This window comes from Acanthaster planci, linkage group LG13 (genome assembly GCF_054643075.1).
Source record: "Acanthaster planci isolate LZ-2023a linkage group LG13, COTS_SCS, whole genome shotgun sequence".
In the NCBI taxonomy this organism is placed as follows: domain Eukaryota; kingdom Metazoa; phylum Echinodermata; class Asteroidea; order Valvatida; family Acanthasteridae; genus Acanthaster; species Acanthaster planci.
The window spans coordinates 10,384,585-10,403,918 of NC_141789.1; the positions used below are offsets into that span (position 1 = coordinate 10,384,585).

Below are 19,334 nucleotides of genomic sequence, written 5' to 3' on the forward strand. Positions count from 1 at the left end.
CAGTGTACCAGATTTTATTCAAATTTAACTTGCAAAAGGCTTATCAAACTCCTCAGGTTAGCACTGAATACAAAGTTTAATGTCATGCTTTCATTAGTCATTGAACCTTACGCGGTAGTTGGGATGTTTTTCAGCTTCTCCTTCACAGTGCTTTCCCCTTTGCTTCAATTTCTTCCATCCCATATATTGATGGGATCAGTAGTTCATTAACCTCATTTACCCGGCCTCATGTTTTTGTTGAATGTAACCTGTGGATGTTGTAACATCGGCCGTTACTGTGTAGATTACATGTTGTACTCATGCGATGCCTGTAAAATTCAACCTCTCGTGTGAACACAGCATGCATTTATCTGAAATCAATCAGTATATAATTACCGTGACATGTACTTGTACATGTATCTTTCAGAATAACCCAAGAGAAATGCATTGTTGTGGTGGGGTTGGTACAAACATGGAATCATCCTTACCCAAAGCACCTGCCAGTGGTAAACATGTACACATACATGTACATGTGGGTGCGCTCACGGGTGCGGGTGCTCTCACTGTGTTTGTTTCCAGATGCTTTCTTTAACGGTGGTTAGAAGTCCAAGATTGCCTTGTCAGAGCAGCTTCTGCCTAGGGCTGAGTCAATTCGAATTATAGACTATTCGAATAGTCAACCCTCAATTCAATCAAATATTTGAATTTCGATCGTAGTGGCCGGCAGATTGTTGATGAACAAACCATATACAAAATCAGTCACAATAATGCACACAATTTCACATTATAGTTACTATAAAAGCTTTTCACTTTTATTTCAAGTTTAAATATTGTCATGAAGGTTTCATCGTATTTTATTTCAACAAAGTTTGCATCAATACATCATTATTCCAAAGAATACTTTGTTGGCACATTCAAATTTTTTCACAAAGCTTTATTTAAAGCTTTACTTAAAGCTATATTTTTAAGGATTTATTTATTTATAAATGTTTCCATATTCTAGGATTGATTCTGTATTGGACTGTTAGGCATTTCAGCTGCCTTAGTGTCTGGAATCTGCTTGAAACAAGCCTCCATAGTGAGATTTTTCTCGTTTCAAAAAGGAAATTCTTCCTTTTTTTTCATTAATTTTGCATTTGAATATTTGAATTAAAAAATAAATATTTGATAATTAAATATTTGGATATTCGGCACAGCTGTACTTCTGCCTTGAACCCTTGATGTGGAGTCACATGTACTCATAGATATACTGTAGGAACTTGGTGACTTGGAGTATATCAGAAGGAAGAATTGTTATGGAGCAGAGCAACCATCAAAGGGTTTTTTCTATATCACTTGCCTGTGGCAGATGGTACTTGACAAGTCTGTGAGACATAGGGGAATTGGGAACACTACCCAATGTGTATTATTTTGATTTCTCTATCTACATGTATGTCTGTGAGACATAGGGGAATTGGGAACACTACCCAATGTGTATTATTTTGATTTCTCTATCTGGACTAATCGCTTGCTTGTTTCATTCAGAGCTAACTCGTCTTTAATTATTAACTTCTTTACTTTACTTACATGTACACCTATTCTATATCTGCTTTGCCTAACACTTCAATTTTGCTAACGGAACAGTCTGAGAGCGAGGAATTGCACCAACCAGCAATTAACAAAAATCTGCTGATGAGTAAGGCTGCTGAGATCGGCAGACTAAAACTAAAGGTATGATTGTCTAAACACTTGTTCTCTCACAATTTTGCATTTTTCTGTTTTTGAATCTGCTCTTCATGACACGGAAGAGAGTTTTCAGTAGAGAAACCTTTTTATAAGTGCTTCCAAATAAAGATTCATGATGCCTTGGATGCTAGATGCCATTGGGCGGAGCATGCGCTCAAAGTATTGCTACCCAATGACAATGGTTTGCTGTGGAAATAACCAATGTCACAAGCAACTTCTCCTGTGATCCTTATGCAACTTGGCGTGAGAATACTTGATTCATATTACCTGACGCTCTTTATCTTGGACATCCTGCAGCTGGAGCGGAGCCAGGAAAGCCTGAAGGAGAAGGAGGAAGAACTCAAGAACAGGGAGGAAGAGGAGGCAAGAATGAAAGAAGAGATGGACAAGAGGGAGAGCGAGCTTTCCTCCAAGGTACTTAAAATGCGGCAGGTTATGAAATGCAGCTTACTACAAGGTGCAGTGGCTAGGATGACCTCATAACTTCATTTCTAACCCTCCGGCTAGATAACTTCCCCCAAGTGATACCTTTCTCCACTAAAACAATTAATTCATTTGTATTTTTGTCCTTTCATTCCTGCAACCTTCCCCTCAGAATGCTTCAGTAGTGTGACCCAACAGTGACATTCACGGTATTCTAAAGCAAGTCACTGTACCTATTGTTTGATAAAAAGGCAAAGGTTTTAACCTTGGTACTCCCTTCTCATACTCAATTTGCAACAGTGTTTTATGTGTGTCCAACGTTAGCAGCTCACTGGCTTTTCAGTGGCTTTTCTTGACAGAATTACACATTGTGGTATTACATAAGGAATTTGTTTGTTTTCTCTTAACCCTAACATGCAGGAGAAATGATAAAGGCTCTTGGGGGGATGTTGTTAATGTGAAGCAATAATTATTTTGATGATCTGGATGAGCTGTTTGTTTTCACAGGAGAAAGCCCTTAAGAAGGAGTCTGAAAAACTGAGAAATCTGCAGACAGCATCGGAGGAGCAACAACAGCTCTCTGGCAGAAGCGCTGATGATGTGGATGCGGTACAGCCATGTGACACCTCATCACATGACCGATCACCTGATTCCAGACCACAAGATACGACGGCACGTGAACTGCACCTTGCGAATATTCTGGATGTTCTCACCAGAGAGGTAGGGCAGGCTTTTTCTGTGGGAGATTGTCAGAAAGATAAAGTTATGGAAGATTTTACAAATTGTAGGCAATGTGTAACTGCTTAACTTTGTGTACAAATTAAAGATGTTTTGAGTTAACTTTCAGTCAGACTATAGGATCTCTCCTCCCTCCAGTCATGACTTGTTTCCATCTTCAACTTCATCATACACTTTGCAGTCAGTTTACGTTTTGGAGCCAATTAAAATTGTGTCAAAGGTTTGCCTCACATCAGGACATCTATAGCTTATACTCTGAAAGTGGTGTTGTATTGACCTGAAGGGCCGCAACTCAGGTCATGAAATTTACAAAACTGAAGCCTGAATGTTGAGGCAGAGCCCAGAGTTGGAAAACCCTGAGGGACACTTTCTTGCCTGTGTGCACTGTTAATTTGCTTCCCCTTATATCTGTCCTCGCTTTTTTCTCAACATTTAAAGTATTAATGCCTTGGAAGTTGTGCTTAGTATGTGAAGTGGTAAAAGGTACTCTTTATTGAGAATTTAGAAAACACATGGTCTCAACTCAACAAAGGATTAAACTTCAGTCAACACAGTGTCCTATGTTGCATATCAACTTTGCTGACCAAAGGTAAAATGTATGGAGGATTTATACCATCTACTTTATACTGTCTAAGGTTGTCATCGCATCCTGTATGTTTCGACAGGTCCAGTCAAATTGTACTTGAGTCTTTTGATTGTATGTTGCTCATAATTCTATTCTCACAGAATAAAGAACTGAGGGGCAGAGTTCAAAGGTTGGCATCCATGGAAGACAGATGGGTAGAGCTACAACAGCAGCTGGCTGACAGTCGTCATGGCAACCAGGACCAGGAAGCCTTGGAGCGAAAGCTCCACATGGCTGAGGAGATGCTGAGGGAGAAGGTAGCATAGAGGAGGAAAAAAATGGATGGACCTTGGGAGATTGTGGAAAAATGATGTTTTGAAACCTAAAGTTGGTGGTGCTCAAGTAATTCTAATTTACTTACAGTTTGTGTAATTTAGAAATGAGTATTTCTGGCAACATATTTGGAGCATTCTATAATTTTTAGGGAAAATTGAGGAAAAATTTGAGAAATTAAAGTTTGCAAATATTGGCACCTTGTGGAATGAAATCTCAGGCTAAAAGGGCTATATTTATGCTAGTGAGCAACTGGGACTGTGGCAAAACCATAACTGAAGAGGGCAAATTTTCAGGTTCTTTCGAGTGTTAAACATTTAAAGTTTTGTTGCTGAAATAGTTCTGCAAAATCGAAGTGAATATTAAATTGCAAGTAGTGCTTTTTTGCCTGTTCTTACCATAGACAAGTCAGGAACTCCGTCTTGGTGAAGACAATGCTGCATTGGAGGACCGCATCCGACACTTGGAAGAACAGAGGAGAAGGAGGGATGGGATTGAAGCTGATTACAGACGCATTAAGGAACAGGTTAGAGTTCTGCATAAACGGCCTTCTGCAGATATTAAAATGCTTCACTTCAAGACAAAGTGTCTGTGTGCTGCAGTTCACTATGGTAAACGTTGGACTAAAACAGAGACTAATCCAAGCATGTGGTTACGGCCTTGTGAGGGATTTTATCGAGGGTTTACAAAAGCTGGAGCTGAAACCGTCAGTCAAGATCTGATTGTTCAATTTGTTCAAGCAGTTTGTAACTTAATGGTCACTGTGCTTTGGAACTGTTTTTTGACTGTTTATATTTTTCCTTTTTTTAATCATTTTAGTTTGATGACATGGAGCACAAAAAGAATGAAGCTGAGATATCAGTTGCCCCTCTAAAGGTAACCTGAACACTGTCGGCACTTCGTGTTGAGTTTGAAAATGCCCTTAAGAATGGCAGCAACTTTTCCTCAAAGTAGCTGATTTCCTGTCTTCACACTTCCAGTAGACAACACTGTGAATTGTTGTGTTGGCCTAGACTGTTTAGGGTTATATTGTGTTATATTGAAGTTGTTGGATAAACAGCATAACTAAAACTTAAATTATCAGATCTGATTATCCATTTGTTTTAATATTGTTACCTCATTCTACTTCCTAATCAGGCCAAAATCTCCTACTTGTTACGGAAATGCAAGGAACGGGACGCTATCATACAGAGATTGGCTGCTGAGCTAGAACAGTTCCGTCCTGACAGAAATGAACAGCTAGTGTCTGATATCAGTGACTTGACAGCTGTGAGCCTCCCTGATGACGAGTTCAGTGAACCTTTGGCAGGCAGGGGGAGGGATGTGAGGGATTTGGCCAGCAGAACCTCAAAAGATCATCAAGTTAGAGGAGGTGAGGCCAGACAATGGCAAGTCAACAAATTTAGCAAGAGTATGAACGACATCAGAGTGGATGACTTGAGCGACGACGACGAACTTGGTCGTCTGTCGCCCACGAGAGGGCACTTGGGCCTGGATCCCCTGAGCGGGAGTTTGGATAATTTGGGGCTAGGAGGGGAGGGGATCTCTCTCCGGGAGCTGATGAGGAGGACGGCAGGAAGTCGTGCCCGATCCCACCTCACCCCTTCAAGAGGGGCGGACGATTTGGAAGTGGACGTTCTCAGGTCCGCTTTGAGAGCCTCACCAACAAAGACCACGCCGGCAAGGAGACTTGGCAGAGATGCCCACTCCTCAAGTGTGGCAAGGACAGCAACTTCCCTGCAAAGTAATCGCCTCTCCCATAAGACAAATGATACAAGTAGAGATGGTGGACTGCTCCATTCACCACACAGGGGCAGTCCCAGTCACACACATCAACAGGAGCTAATGGACCCTTGTAACCCATCCCTGTCAGTGAAATCACCCATCTATTCAAGTCAGCAGCAAGAGGACATTAGGCAGCCTTACCTGTTAGGTAGTAAAAATGGGGACATGGACTCATTTTCCCCTTCAGCAAATGGCGTCCACTCAAGTCCTAAAGTATTCTCTGGCCACACGAGCGCATCGTCAAATCTGAACAACAGTACTCCATTCACGAGCGTTCCATCCCCAGTTATTGGTCTGCGCTTACAATCTCAGCCAGAAGGGCACCAGACTACGGCTGCCCCACTAGGGCAAGCCTTTGCAGCCTCCTCTGCAGTGCACCCGGGAAACTTGAAGTTTGCGAATGGGCACTCGATTGCTACACCCAAAACTGCCATAGCCCACAATGGCTCGGCCTTTGGATTGCTGACTGGCGGCATTACAAGTTCAGACACCCTTGCTGCAAACTCGGGTACAGTTGGAGGCACAACTGGACGGCACCCTGTTCTCTTGGATAGCAGGATGCAGTCAAGAACACAGGCATTACCACATACCGGGCCGGGGTCAGCCATGCAGCATGAGGTGCAACAGAATCCAATCAGTAATGTAGAAGGAGTCCAGACTGAGAAGGATGTACAAGTAAAATTCAGCCACAGTGCACCAAATTCACAACCTGTAAACTCAGCTTCCAACACCGTTGGGTCTGCAGGAGTGCATGATGCGATTGTTGGGCAAGCTGGACATTTGGCCAATGGGGATGGCCATCCAGTGAATGGCGATGCAAAAAATGCCCAATCAGTAGCAGGTGTGCCCAGTGAGATCAGAGTGATCCCAAACAGATATTCTTTTCATGCTTCACTGTCTGGGACTGGCATGCAGGCGCCTTCAAGTGGGACTCCAGGATTGATCCACCCTAACAGCTCTCGTCATGAAGTTGATGCCTTGGCAATGCATCCTGGGCGGAGCACATTGCACTCTGGGACTGAGACATCATCACAACCCTCTACATTGAGTACCCAGCAGCTTGCCGCTAGGGGTGGTATGTCACTTCCCCGACGTGTTGGTAGCACTTTGCACCTTCAACCTGGGGTAGGTTCTTCCGGCCTTCACACACATCCCATGTCTACAAAAATACAGGTACCCTTGACACTGAGTGACCAACAAAAGAGTGTTACATCGCAGCTCCAACCTGGACTAAGTACCTCAGACGTTCAAGCTGTGGTAGATTCCTCAACTCTGCACGTGCATGCTATGCCCACAGCAGCACAGCTACCCTCAACACTGAGTTCCCAACAAATTAATGGTGCGAGTGTCACATCCCATGGCCAGCTTAGAGTAAGTGCTTTAAACATCCAACCCGAGGTGGGTTCTCCAACTCTCCATGCAGGGATCAAAGGCCCTGTTGCTAACTCATTCACAGAAGGAGCGAGCAGAACGCCACAGCATCATGTGGTCAGCACTGCAGCAGTGCATCCTGGGAATATTCCCTCCGGATTTGTTTCTCATGGGAGCGCAAGAGGTTCACGTCATGGTGCCAACCCATTACCGCATCAGAGCAGGGTTCCAAGCGCACATTCTATCCAACAGCAGGGTCCAGATTCCAGTGTACCAAAGGTCACTGCTGAATCTCATAATGGCCACATGGCCTCGTTACCTGGTAGTCAGCATCCACCCTTGGTGCCCATGCGCGGCAGCGGTCACATGATCCCACCAGTCTCAACTGCAAGTGCCCATGCTCCCTTGGTGGAGAGCAACAACATCTCTGCTCAGACACAAGTCGCTTCAGCTCTATTGCACCCTTCCCAGCATGCAACACTGTTCAATAGTACAGCACCCCTAAAGCAGTTAGGCACTCCCTTGCATCACCAGAATGTGTTGCAAGGAATTGACGAGCCTGACCAGCCTCCATTGAATCTTGGTGCTGTTATGCCATTGGTGAATGGTCAAGGAGGTCAACATTTGCCTTATCATGGAGTCGGGAGGACGCATCATGTCCAAGGTAATGTGGACTTAGTTTTCTTCAATTTAGGCAGAAATTAAATTTGCAACACCAACAACAACAATTTTTCTGAACTATTTCCAACTTAGCTGCTATTTTGCCCCGCAGCATTGTGGGATAACTTGCCCAAGTGGCAGGTCAGTATACCCACTTAGGCCAGGCCAGAATAAGTGCAAAGGCCATATGAATGTGAAGTCAACGCAATAGTGGTTTCTTGAGCAATAGAAAAAGGGAAGTAATTACACTCATTGTGAGGTGGAATTAAGTGAAATGATGCTACACATAATCACTGACAGTTTGGTAAATTACAAGGTTTTGACCATTGTGGTCATTAGCAAGTTTAAAGACCACATATCACAAAGTGGTATTTCCCCCATTGACAGCACAGCCTTGTTGCTTATTGTGTCATTTCTGTGTCATGTAAAAACATGTCGAGGAAGCAATGTCCAGTCACATCAAATAAACAGTTATGTATAAACATTGAAAATATATACCTTCTTAACTTAATGCGTTAAAGTGAAGCAGTATCATATCATCAGATGAATCCAAAACTAAAAGCCAAGCCCCATTTGTATTTTGCTGCTTGCAGGCACCCTGCAGTCACCTCATAGTCTCAGTGTGTCAAAGGTCGTAGGTCGCCACGGAGTTATCTTGACGTGGCACCCTCCAGACCTGGATGACCTAGGACAGAACAATGGGCTGGAAATTGTCGGTTACAAGATCTTTGTCGATGGTCATCAGAAACAGCTTGTCACTAATGCCCACCTCACTAAGGTAAAAATTATTGTTCATTTTAAAACTTCATCAGGGCGTTTCCAGGTTTGAGATGATATAATGCATTTATCTTGAATGTACTGTCAGAATTCTGTTGTGTTTGCAAAAGTTCAGTTTTAAGCTTCTTCATGTACATGTAAGTCCCTTAACCATATGCTGCCGGGTCTAAATTGAAGTTGCATGACGAGTTTCTGGGGTATTTTCAAGATTTTTCTTTTTCAAAATTCTTCAAAATTCATAACTTTGTTTACCGGACATTTACACTCACACAAATGACTGTCTGGTGGCTACTCTAATCTGACAGACAACATTTATTGATGCCTGAGCATTTCAGCCAGTCCTGCCGCCTTATAAAAAGAGCCCAGTTTTGCGTTGTTATGTAATTTTCTTTTGTTTCCCAAACCAGCCCAGTCCGCTGCTGGCGTCCTTTCAATAGGGGCCAGATTAGCGTGCAGCGGTATTGTATCACTCATCGCTGGAGTGCTTTTGTCCGCTGTTACAATCCGCTCGCACTGAATGCCACAGATAGTGGTATACCGTTTCAAAACAAAAACGGATTACCTCCACTATTGACAACTGAAAATTCTTGGCAATTCCCAGTGGCCCGGTCTTTTGTTCTAAGTAGGGTTGTTTGTTACAAGGCCCAGCTCCTTTTTCGGATTTTGGGCACCCCAGTTACGCTTACAAACCTAAGCCCCGGTACCGGGCACCCCGAAGCAAAATGGTTAATATCTTCTAGACCCATAGAGGGATCCCAATACGACGCTTTTAGCGTCGATCTGCGCACTTCCGCATTTGAAAACGAGGCTGTACATGTATGTGTCAGCTTCAATTCTTAATACGATCAGACGATTGAAAGTAAGGAGTTAAGACACAAAATACATGAAGGTATGTTAAATTCAGACTTGTCAGGTGGCAAATGTTTGTTGAAGAGTCTTTCAGAATGACTCGACACATGAAATCAAAAGAAAAAACAATGGCAATTTACCGCGAACTAACGTAGCTGTGATGGCCATGTATCTTGTGCAGTGGGCGTGGTTTAAACTGAAGTGGTGTCACACTTGCGAACCGGATACTGCATGTACTGTGTGGACTCTGCGGGCGCGCGTGACGAAGTTCATCACAGAGAGCCTTGGTTTCGATGCAGATATGTGCAGACGGCACTAATGTGAAATTCATCTATTCAAGTGGTTTATGCTTGACATTGTAAAAGGTTGAACATGTTTCAGCTGTCCCCTATAAGTTGTCAACTTTTTAGAAAAACAGCAGTGTCCCATTGCTACTTTCGTTGGCTACTTTTTGCCATTCCCACAAAGTTTGTTAGTGTTTAGGGCTGTGCCGAAAATATGAATAATTGAATATTTGATCTATTGTTGAATATTCGAATATTATTTTTCTAATTTGGATATTCGAATGCGAAATTCATGGAAAGAAAGGGAAAATTTTCTTTTCCAAGAATGGGTTTTGCCCTTACCCAACGTATATATTGATAAACGCTGTAGGCTCAGTGCTTGTCTGAGAGCTTGTGAAAAGATTCCCAAGCTTGCGAAAAAATTCACAAGCCCACTCAGGTGGGACTTGAACCTACGATCTCCTGCTTACTAGTGCAGACGTCTTAACCTCTCGACCACCGAGCTTGCTGGGTTGGGCTGGCCAGTCCAAGTCAAGTGAAGCAGCGGGTACCACAAACTATTTCAAGATGTATTTTTGCATATATACGTTGGGTAAGGGCAAAACCCATTATATAAATTTTCTTTTGTTTTAAATGAGAAAAATTGCACTATGGAGGCTTGTTGCAAGCAAAGTCAAATGAAAAGCAACAGAAATCTTACAACGATTTAAAAAGTAAATTATTCATTAAATAATTGAAAAGGAGTAGAAATTTTCAACGTGGTAAGAAGTCTTGTTCATCTCGTAAATCTTGCTAAATCATGGCTGGAGATACTCCTAGATGTGGGAAGCTACATGTATTATATTGATCATAATGTACAATTGTGTGTTATTGCAACTGATTTTGTACATGGTTTGTTCATCAACATTCTGCCGCTCAGTGCGACCAAATATTCGGATATTGGATCAAATTGAAGGTCGAATATTTGAATAGTGAATTATTCGAATTGACTCAGTCCTATCAGTGTGCTGTATTTAGCCCCTTAACGCCGGGAGATGGCTACAGCCACAGTCACGGCTCCGTGTGAGGATTAGTACATACCACACATACATTTTATTCATCATGCACCTGCGGTTTCAATGTGGGCCTGCTGCTGGACAGGGCTCTGCATACTGGCATACCGCAGCCCAGCAGTCGTGGTCAAAAGAATCTTGGCGTTAAGGGGTTAATTTAGTTACTGATTATGAATTTCTGATGGTAATAACAATTTTCCAACTGTTAATTTTCAGTTCAATTTTTAAGTCCAAGCAAAAAAAGTTGTCTGTTACTGACATAACAACTTCTGGAAGATTCTCCGATCAATGTCACACATCATAATAATTTAGATACTGTTTTCTTGGCAGGCTCTAGTGGAAGGAGTTAATTTGTGCACTGTTCAGTCATTTGGTATCCAGACTGTCTCGGCCACAGGCCAGGCCTCCCCCATCATCACGGTGGGGTTTGAGGACCCAGGCGTCCTCTCGTCATCATTATCAGACTCTGTAAGGACGATGTCCTCGGTTGGCCGCGGTGCAGTCACGTCAGATGGGTCCTCAGTCATCAGCGAGGAGTTGCAAGAACGACTGGTGAGTCCATTCATCTGTATGCCATCTGCTGCATCTGACTCTTCTCAACAGAGGCGAAGAATTTGCTTCTTTGTCGTGCATTGGCCGGTTGGAGAGTTCAGGCCTTAGATGCCTCCTCACTAAAGCATAGGCCCATATGCATAAAGTGGCTCCATCAGAGTATACAGCCCCTGATAATAAATTCATGGTTTATAATGAAATTGAATGATTGATTAATTAAAATGAATGACAAAAAAACAAATTTGCTATTCCAATTCAGTGCCGTTCCAGAGTGAGACGAAAATGACAATAAACAGGAGGAATTGGTTTTATTTTCTTGAATTACAATACTCTGAAAGTGAAATCTAGTGGTGTTATTTCAAAAATGGAATCGACATTTAGGGCAAGTGACCCCTCTGACGAAATAAAACTTTTGTTAATCAATTTTAAATGAAAGAAGTGCTTAATAAGCCAGAAAAATTTATGTTAACCCTAACCCTGCCAGACGCAGCACAGTCCATCAGGAGAAAAAGTCTGATGCACTGGGAAATCAACAACAGCCGAACAAACTGGCCATGTTGATACAATGGATGCTAGTCCCATTGAACCATGCCACTGTTGATCTTTTGTATACTGGCAACCACAGACTCCCATGCTGTTTGGCCTCTAAGAGAGTTGACCTGTTGGATCTTGTTACACTGGGCAGGCACAAATGATGCCGTTTGATGTGTCTGGCAGGGTTTGTAGCCAAAGTAGGATGGGGGTTAGGGTTAAGCCATTCCTATGACCACTGCAGTTTAATGGGAATGTACGGCTCCAGTTCTGCATATTTCACATATCTCACATTACCACCTGTAAGAAGTGAAGCAACCGGTGACAAATTGCCTTCCCCAAGCACACCAGATTGTTGCCAGTATCACCAACAGAGTCCAAGTTCCATATTGTGGAATTCAAACAATTTTTAATGCAGACCAGCTGAGTAGGAGACTGCAAACAGCATCCATCATGCTGCGACTGAGAGCAAGGTCTAAGACCCTTTTGTGTTTAACGCAGGGGAGTTCTTCACCTTCCACCTCTGGGGGCCTGGGTTTGAATCCGGCTCGGTCGATATGTGGATTAGGTTTTCATTCCCTACCTGAGGCCGTGGGTTTTCCTTGAAACATTCATCCGGGGTTTTCGTCCAACCTCTAAAACTTAACATTTCTTCACTGTCTTCTTCACTAATTATCCTGTAATTGGAGCTAAATGCGCTGTTGGATGATCAGATATAAATAAAATAAAATAAAACATAAGCAGCTGTTACAGTCACTGCTTGGATATTTTCTCATCCCTTTTGTCTGCAGTTCATGGCAGTTTACAGCTACAACCCTGCTGAACACTCCCCGAATCATTACCCGACCTACGAGCTAGCCTTTGAAGAGGGAGACATCATCACTGTCTATGGCACCATCAGATCTGATGGATTCTATCAGGGAAAGGTAGCGAGAATTTTGTCTAGATCAGTTTCAAGCAACAAACGTGCCTCAATTTCAGAAGGAAAGCATGGTAGTCCAGTCATCATGGGACATTGAGAGTGGCAGTTGCTTTAAGCTGAAAATTGTGGGGTTGCCATAGTCAAAGTGGTTAATTAGGAAGAAACCGATTTCAGACATTTGGTTGGGGAAGTTGGAAATGCTTGAATTTTCAGAAATGAGAAGGGAAAAAAAATCCGGCCCAAAATGGATGTGGGTAACCAGACATTGCAGGTATTTTAAAATGTTTGGACATTCTGGATGAACAGTTTTGAACTACACAAATGAAATCTTTGAAAATGCTGGCTGTCTAAAAATTAAAAAAATAGTCTGGGAAGCCTATTTTTGTTCATAGTGACTGTATCAAAGGGCCACATGCTGTAAGAGTGGGCATCTGCTAATGAGCCTGCTGTACACTTTTTCCATTTGAAATAGTTGAAATGCCACATGTAAGTGGGCATTGTTTAAAGGGCAATGATGCCAAATCAGAAATGAATGCAGAGATTAATGAAGTTCCTAGGAATACTCTTGCTGGTGTTAATCCATATCTGTCAAAATAAAATAATACAGAGTATTTATTTTGGCCCATTTCAAGGTCATAGCACATGCCTTAAAAAACAACAGGGCAAAGAACTCAACATGAAAAAAATATATCTACGGGAAACACACAATGAATATTTTCTTTGAAGCTGCCAAAAAAGTGTAAGCGTTAGTTCTTATATCAAGATAAATCTGGCTCTGAAAACTTCAAAGAATCGTCCATTTAAACCATTTGGAAGCGAGCATCGTTGTTTTGTTTCTTGTTTTTTTTACAGGTGAGACGCAAGAGGGGTTTGGTCCCGTCCAACTTCATTGAAGAGATTTCAATGTCTAGATCACATCTTAGTAAAAAAGTAAGTTACAATGTCACCATTGCCTTGTCCATGGATCCAGAGTGAACATTGAGTGCACACTCCTGTTTCTGTGGCAATGTTTGTGGTTTATGCTTGTAAAAATGACACTTTAAATTGCAGTCAGAAGAAACAAAGTCCTGTTGATTATTCCATAAGCATCAAATCTTACTTAAAGTTTTGGACCCCTTGCGATTTTTTTTAATTGATCCACGAAAACATTTGGGTCATTCTGTAAATATGGGGTCCAATTTTTTCCTGTCACTGTTACGTCTGGCATATGATTTTTTAATGTTTAGAACTCATTCTTAACTTTCCGAGGCTGAATAAATACTGCAAATTACCTGCTAAACAAATAAAAAGAGTTTGAAATCAATATCAGTTATATATCCCTTGTCAAAGTATACATGTCAGGTGTAACAGGGACGGGAAAATGTCACACGTCAGACCCCAGGTTTATAGAATGACCCGTTTCAAAGGTCATGACTGCATCTAAAATGGGCATTTCAGTGGGCATTGTTTGTGGGAAAGACTATAAAGGAAATGGCAAAAACTTGGGCTCAGCCTTCCTCAGCTAGATAGCAAATATACAGCACAATGCATCAGGTGTGGTTCAGATGTTAAATCCAAATGCAGTCTGCCCCCCTCCCGTTACTCTTGTGCCTCTTTGCAGAGAGGAACTAGTCATGTCCAATTCTTCTACCCAAGAACACACACCAGTGTAAACTGTCTTGCAAACATTGTTCAGCTTGCAGAAAGACATATCTCGGAAAAGATTTCACTGAAATTACTTGAAGTGATGATCCTCAGCGGCAACAGTACATGTACTTGGTAGCTCAATGATGTCACACTTCAAACTGTGTGGCTCCTGTCCTGTGCATAAAGTGAAGACCTGTTAGGAGCCAAGAAATCTCTGCTCAAACACTCATCAGCATGTTTGAGGAAGGAGTTTGTGCACCCTTTACGATATTAAAACAATTCTTATCAGTCGCATCCTCTTATATTCTCAGAAACACGGCCACTCAAAATCACACAGGAATGGGATCGGGGACACACATGGCCACCAAGACGCCGACAAACGAGGAACCACAGAGCGTGGCCGTACCCCCAACAAACTACCGAGCAAGAGCAGGGAGGAACACAAGCGACACGGCTCCTCAAACGTGTCTAGAATCTAGGAGTGGTTACAAGTTGAATCCGCACAATTCAGAATTCCCTGTTTTTTGTGGGGTTTAATCATTTAATCACCGGAATGCAAAGAGAATTCTTCTTTTCATTTCATGATTTTTTAATTTGAATATTTAAATTTGGAAAAAAATATTCGAATATTTGATAATCGATGGAATGTTCGGATAGTTGTCACAGCCCTACATGAATCTTCAACAGGAGCATGTTGCAGCTGTCAATCAAAGATGATTGTGATGTTGAAGCTGTATGGGCAGTATTATTGCGAAAAAGAAGCTGCCTTGAAGATCTGAGTCGAATTTCGCTGTCTAGTGTAGTGTACACAAAGCCCCATTGTTCTCATACTTTCAAGGATTTTTTGTTGAAATGTGTACAGACTTCGCTCAGGCCATTCACAGATTTGTATATGAATAGGGCCTTACAGCTCCAAATGAGAATATGTGGGTGAAAGTTTTGAGAAAGAGCCTTGAGACAAAATTTGAAACATTCTATATTTATTGTGCTTTTTTCCTCCAAATTTGTTGACCGTTCTTTATGTTTGGATGCAACATTTGTTAACATTTCTCAGTTGGAGGATAATTGGTATAAACAGTGCTGCTTGTACATGTATGTCGCATTGTTTTATCAGTGGTTCAAAACCTGCTCCAGCCAATTTCTTCATTCGTTTTATAACTACATGTATTTTCTGTGCACCCAGTTACTTGCACTTTGTCAAAGGTTTTCACATGATGCAACATTACAAGCCACAAGGCATTTCAGGAAGTGTACTCTGTCCCTGGAGGCACGTGCGTTTTTGAACCTGGGTATTTCTGTTGGCAATTTCAATTTTATGTTGTGAGACTTCGAAGGCGAGCGCGTTTCTGCACACATCTGTGTAAATTGAACATTGACCGTCAAAAACATGTGACTGAAAATCCTCTTCAAGATTTTCCTTAGGTTATGGAATGGAAAAACCCCACCCTGAGTAGCCTCTGTGATTTTTCTTAGCACAAAGGCAATGATCAGACTAGCCATTATTTCTTTTAGCCACAGGGAATGCTTTCAGGGGAAAACATGAGTATAGATAAAACAATTGAAAATGAACATGACCTGCTGTGTGCAGACCAGTGAATAGAAACCAACAGTCTTTCTGTGTGAGCGGTTGATTGTTTAAATCTCAGTTGGGACTGTTAATGTTGAATTTTCAGTTGGGCAGTCAAGTTATAAACTTGATGATATGAAGCATTGTTGGTCCATGGTATATTACATTGAAAAGAAACAAAGGAAAAATGTCTGTAAGATAATAAACAAGTGATTTATTCACCAATTTTAAGCATGGTCCGTCCATTATTCAAGCAATATATTTATCAAAAAGCCTGTAAGATTTTGTAGTCATATTAAACTGTATGTGCATGCACCAGGTACCCTCCTGAAATTTCAAATAGGAAAACTGCCAAATTCTGTCCATATTAATATGATTTATTTTGGAAACCCAATAAACAGCTGTGCTATCTAGAGATATTATATGTACATCTTGTGTGTGATTTAAAAGAGTTTAATCTGTTGGTTATAATCTTTTGTTCTCAACGGTGGAATATATTTTGTTTTCATGCATGTTTAAAAGGTGCCTGCCAAATAAAGATTCATTGCACATACAGAATGTTAAATGTGGGAGAAAATATGGAGAGGCTCATGAAAGTAATATTATTTATGTAAATTAAGTTTGGGTAGTGTACATGTATATACTGCGGTAACAGAGGAAAGTGTAAAATTTTAAATTTACTTGTTGCTTTCTTCCCTTTTATTCAGCATTGTACAAGCATTATGCCTTCAATTCAATTACATACCTTGAATATGCAGCATTGCTTTCCGTCCCAATGGCTGAGTGCAAAAATGATGATGCTTGCATTAGGTAATGTTTCCAATGCGTGCGATTCTTTGAGATTGAAATCGGTCTTTTGATAGGTCAGTAACCTTTGAGGTTTTCAAGACACAATTGAGTCGCCATCACTTGAGCATGATCATGTGGCATGACAGGCAACTGGATGAATATTTTCGTTTTTCCCTGTCAAACTCATTCAACGTAAATGCGTTCTTTATTTTAAATAGCCATCAAAATAATTTTAAATAAATCCTATGTGGGCCTAAATTCTGTTGTGAATACTAAATTTGTACTATGTATGGACATCTGTCTGGATGTCTTTCTGAGATGCCTTTGTGTAAGAATTTTTTGTTCATAAAATTGAGGCATGTGCATAGTGTACCCGTGCTTTGTACCTCTTTAAACTTGTTTGTATTTTATTTTACGTAAGCCCCATACTTTCGGATGCAGTGTGTAAACCGATCGAATTTTTACCCTATGGATTGAATAAAGAGTAATTACTCCTTGAATATCTGGTTTGCCTCCCGAAAAAAAATCAAGTGCGGATACAATATACGAGCCTTTTCGTTCTATGACGCTTGTGATTATTTACGGGCGCAATTTCAGTGTTGGCGACTGGACATTCACACTTTGTGCCCCATTTTCAAGATTTTGTTTTGCCATCTAAGAGACGTTTTGGTGCGTATTCTGTTCCTGTACTGAAGCCGATCCACAATCCGTTTTTCGGAGGACCAAATTGGCGGGGGGAGGCACAGTCACACCCCAATGTGGTGGGCATTTAATTTAACATAGCTGCGGAAGGAAAGAAATGAGAAATCTTTTTTTAACTAAAAAAATCGAAGTTCCCTTTGAGAACCATGGCCTCCATCGGCCCCTCCCTGGATCCACTTTTCCTATTCACAAGCCATAGTTCATTTGCCTTCAGTACCTCCTGAGCAGAGACGTAACCTTTCTGGTTTTATCCCTTTCCTGACTTTTTAAAAATCAAATCCCAAGATTTCCGATTTTCCAGCTTGAAAAAGCCGTGGCCTTAAACTTGTGTCTATCAAACAGCCTGAATTCAAGGCTACCCATACCAGTCTGGTTACTGGTTGCACTGATTGTATGAATGAATGAGAAAAACGTACTTAATTTGCCGGTACCTAACTAAGAGCGTCGCACGTGTTACGAGCTCATATATGCTTTCGGTGAAAATTCCGGGATGTAACATAAGAAATGCAGTCGAAATAATGGGAAGAATTTACAGTTAAAGAAGGAACTGACAGCCTACAGGACCATGTAATCAAAGGTGAGAAATAAATGGACGTGGCTTCAGGGAAAGGATAAAAAAGATGGCTTTCTGTCACACTACCTTCGAATTCTGCCTCTAAGGGTGGCTGCAGTGACGGACCCTTGCGACCGTGTAGCAAAGGTAGGCAATATTATTTTAGTTTGCAAGAAACACTGAGTGGTAGAAAAATGCTGGATAGTTTATCATTTTTTGCAGCTGTTTTCAGATTTTGTGCAGTTGTAGTGATGGCACGCAGGCCCTACTTATTTTTCTTCCGTAACATGAGTTATAGGCATACGTACACGTGTGCACTGTGATCCGACATTTACGTCAAGATGGACGCTGCAAATTGCAATTGTGCCTTAGGGCCTAGTTGAATAATCTACGGTTTTGCAGGTTGGGAATCAAAATAGATTTACTTTGCGTTTAGGCATTTGCATCTATTCTCAAGGAAACTACGACATTTATTCCTACTCTATTGACTTTTGAAAATAGAAACATGTAAATGTTTAGGAAAATCTGAAATTCAAAATTGCGGGTGCTATTCTTGTCGGTTTGAGCTCCGTTTACTCAGTACCGGTCACGCGCTTTTCTGCATCGAACAGGTTTTTTTTTTCAGGCAGACCATGTGGCATCTCTTAGTCTTAAAAGTAAAGCTATTGGAAATGTGTGAAAATGTTTAAGGAAATAAAAGCTTTCCTTAAGACATCTTCAGAAAAATAAACAGAAACGGTATACCCCCGCCCCAAAGACGTGATGCCCTTTCCATATGCATTCATGTACATGTACAGTACATAGACAATGTAAAAGGAGCTAAGTTTAACCGTTATGTAATTTCCGCCAGCCAATTTTCAGGGTTCACTCCAACCTCACAAGGGGCTGTGGACGGCCACTATAATTTTGTGGACCAGTTTCCCGTGCCAAGCTAGTTAGCCTTTCGTCAAGAGGCGCGCGCCACACACACTGCTACGAAACCATTACGTAACTTATTTGAAACACGAAATAAAAAGTTACAGTAAATATATATGAATTGCGATCATAGGGTTGCCAGCAATGTTTGACGATTACAAAAAGCAAACGGACATCCTTCATAGCGCTTAAAACACAGCGCTGCACACGCCACTGTACACAATGTATGTATATACTTAATGCATATACCCGGCAGTGAATGAAAACACAACTCCCTAAACAGACGGGTGCTGAACATAGTAACTGTGTCCCAGGTAAATTCAGCATGTTTTCTCACTGTAGAAACCAAAAATTCCTACTTTTGGAAAAAATTTACACAGGTACTCGTCCAGTTCAAAAATCAACCGGCACCACACTGACGAAACGTGTTCAGCTAGCCACGCGCGGCGACCTTGCTCTACTACATGTATACTTCGTACGCGAGGAGGCGGTCTGTTTGCCTGTCATCATGTATCATTCATAAGTAACTGCACATCGCAGTAGTGTTGACCCTAATGAATATTCAAATCAATCTGAATAAATTTCGCATATTCCTGTAAACGTACCTAAACAATATTCATCAACATGGCTCTAGTC

General features: G+C 41.5%; 1 protein-coding gene across 10 annotated transcripts in view; it reads left to right on the top strand.

The window, feature by feature from the left end:
* The window catches only part of LOC110990487 (uncharacterized), a 71,065-nt gene extending 54,165 nt beyond the window's left edge, over positions 1–16,900 (top strand). For 9 of the 10 annotated variants that reach the window (XM_087144733.1, XM_087144734.1, XM_087144736.1 and 6 more), the window contains 12 exons: positions 1,603–1,689; positions 2,002–2,118; positions 2,635–2,847; positions 3,592–3,747; positions 4,167–4,289; positions 4,583–4,639; positions 4,901–7,583; positions 8,173–8,357; positions 10,872–11,093; positions 12,416–12,550; positions 13,399–13,476; positions 14,484–16,900. In XM_087144733.1, coding sequence (XP_087000859.1) covers positions 1,603–1,689; positions 2,002–2,118; positions 2,635–2,847; positions 3,592–3,747; positions 4,167–4,289; positions 4,583–4,639; positions 4,901–7,583; positions 8,173–8,357; positions 10,872–11,093; positions 12,416–12,550; positions 13,399–13,476; positions 14,484–14,651 — 4,224 coding nt within the window. In that variant the 3' untranslated portion in view covers positions 14,652–16,900. The remainder of the gene's footprint in view (positions 1–1,602; positions 1,690–2,001; positions 2,119–2,634; positions 2,848–3,591; positions 3,748–4,166; positions 4,290–4,582; positions 4,640–4,900; positions 7,584–8,172; positions 8,358–10,871; positions 11,094–12,415; positions 12,551–13,398; positions 13,477–14,483) is intronic. The other variant, XM_087144735.1, reaches the window with a different exon arrangement.
* The last annotated feature ends 2,434 nt before the right edge of the window (positions 16,901–19,334 follow it).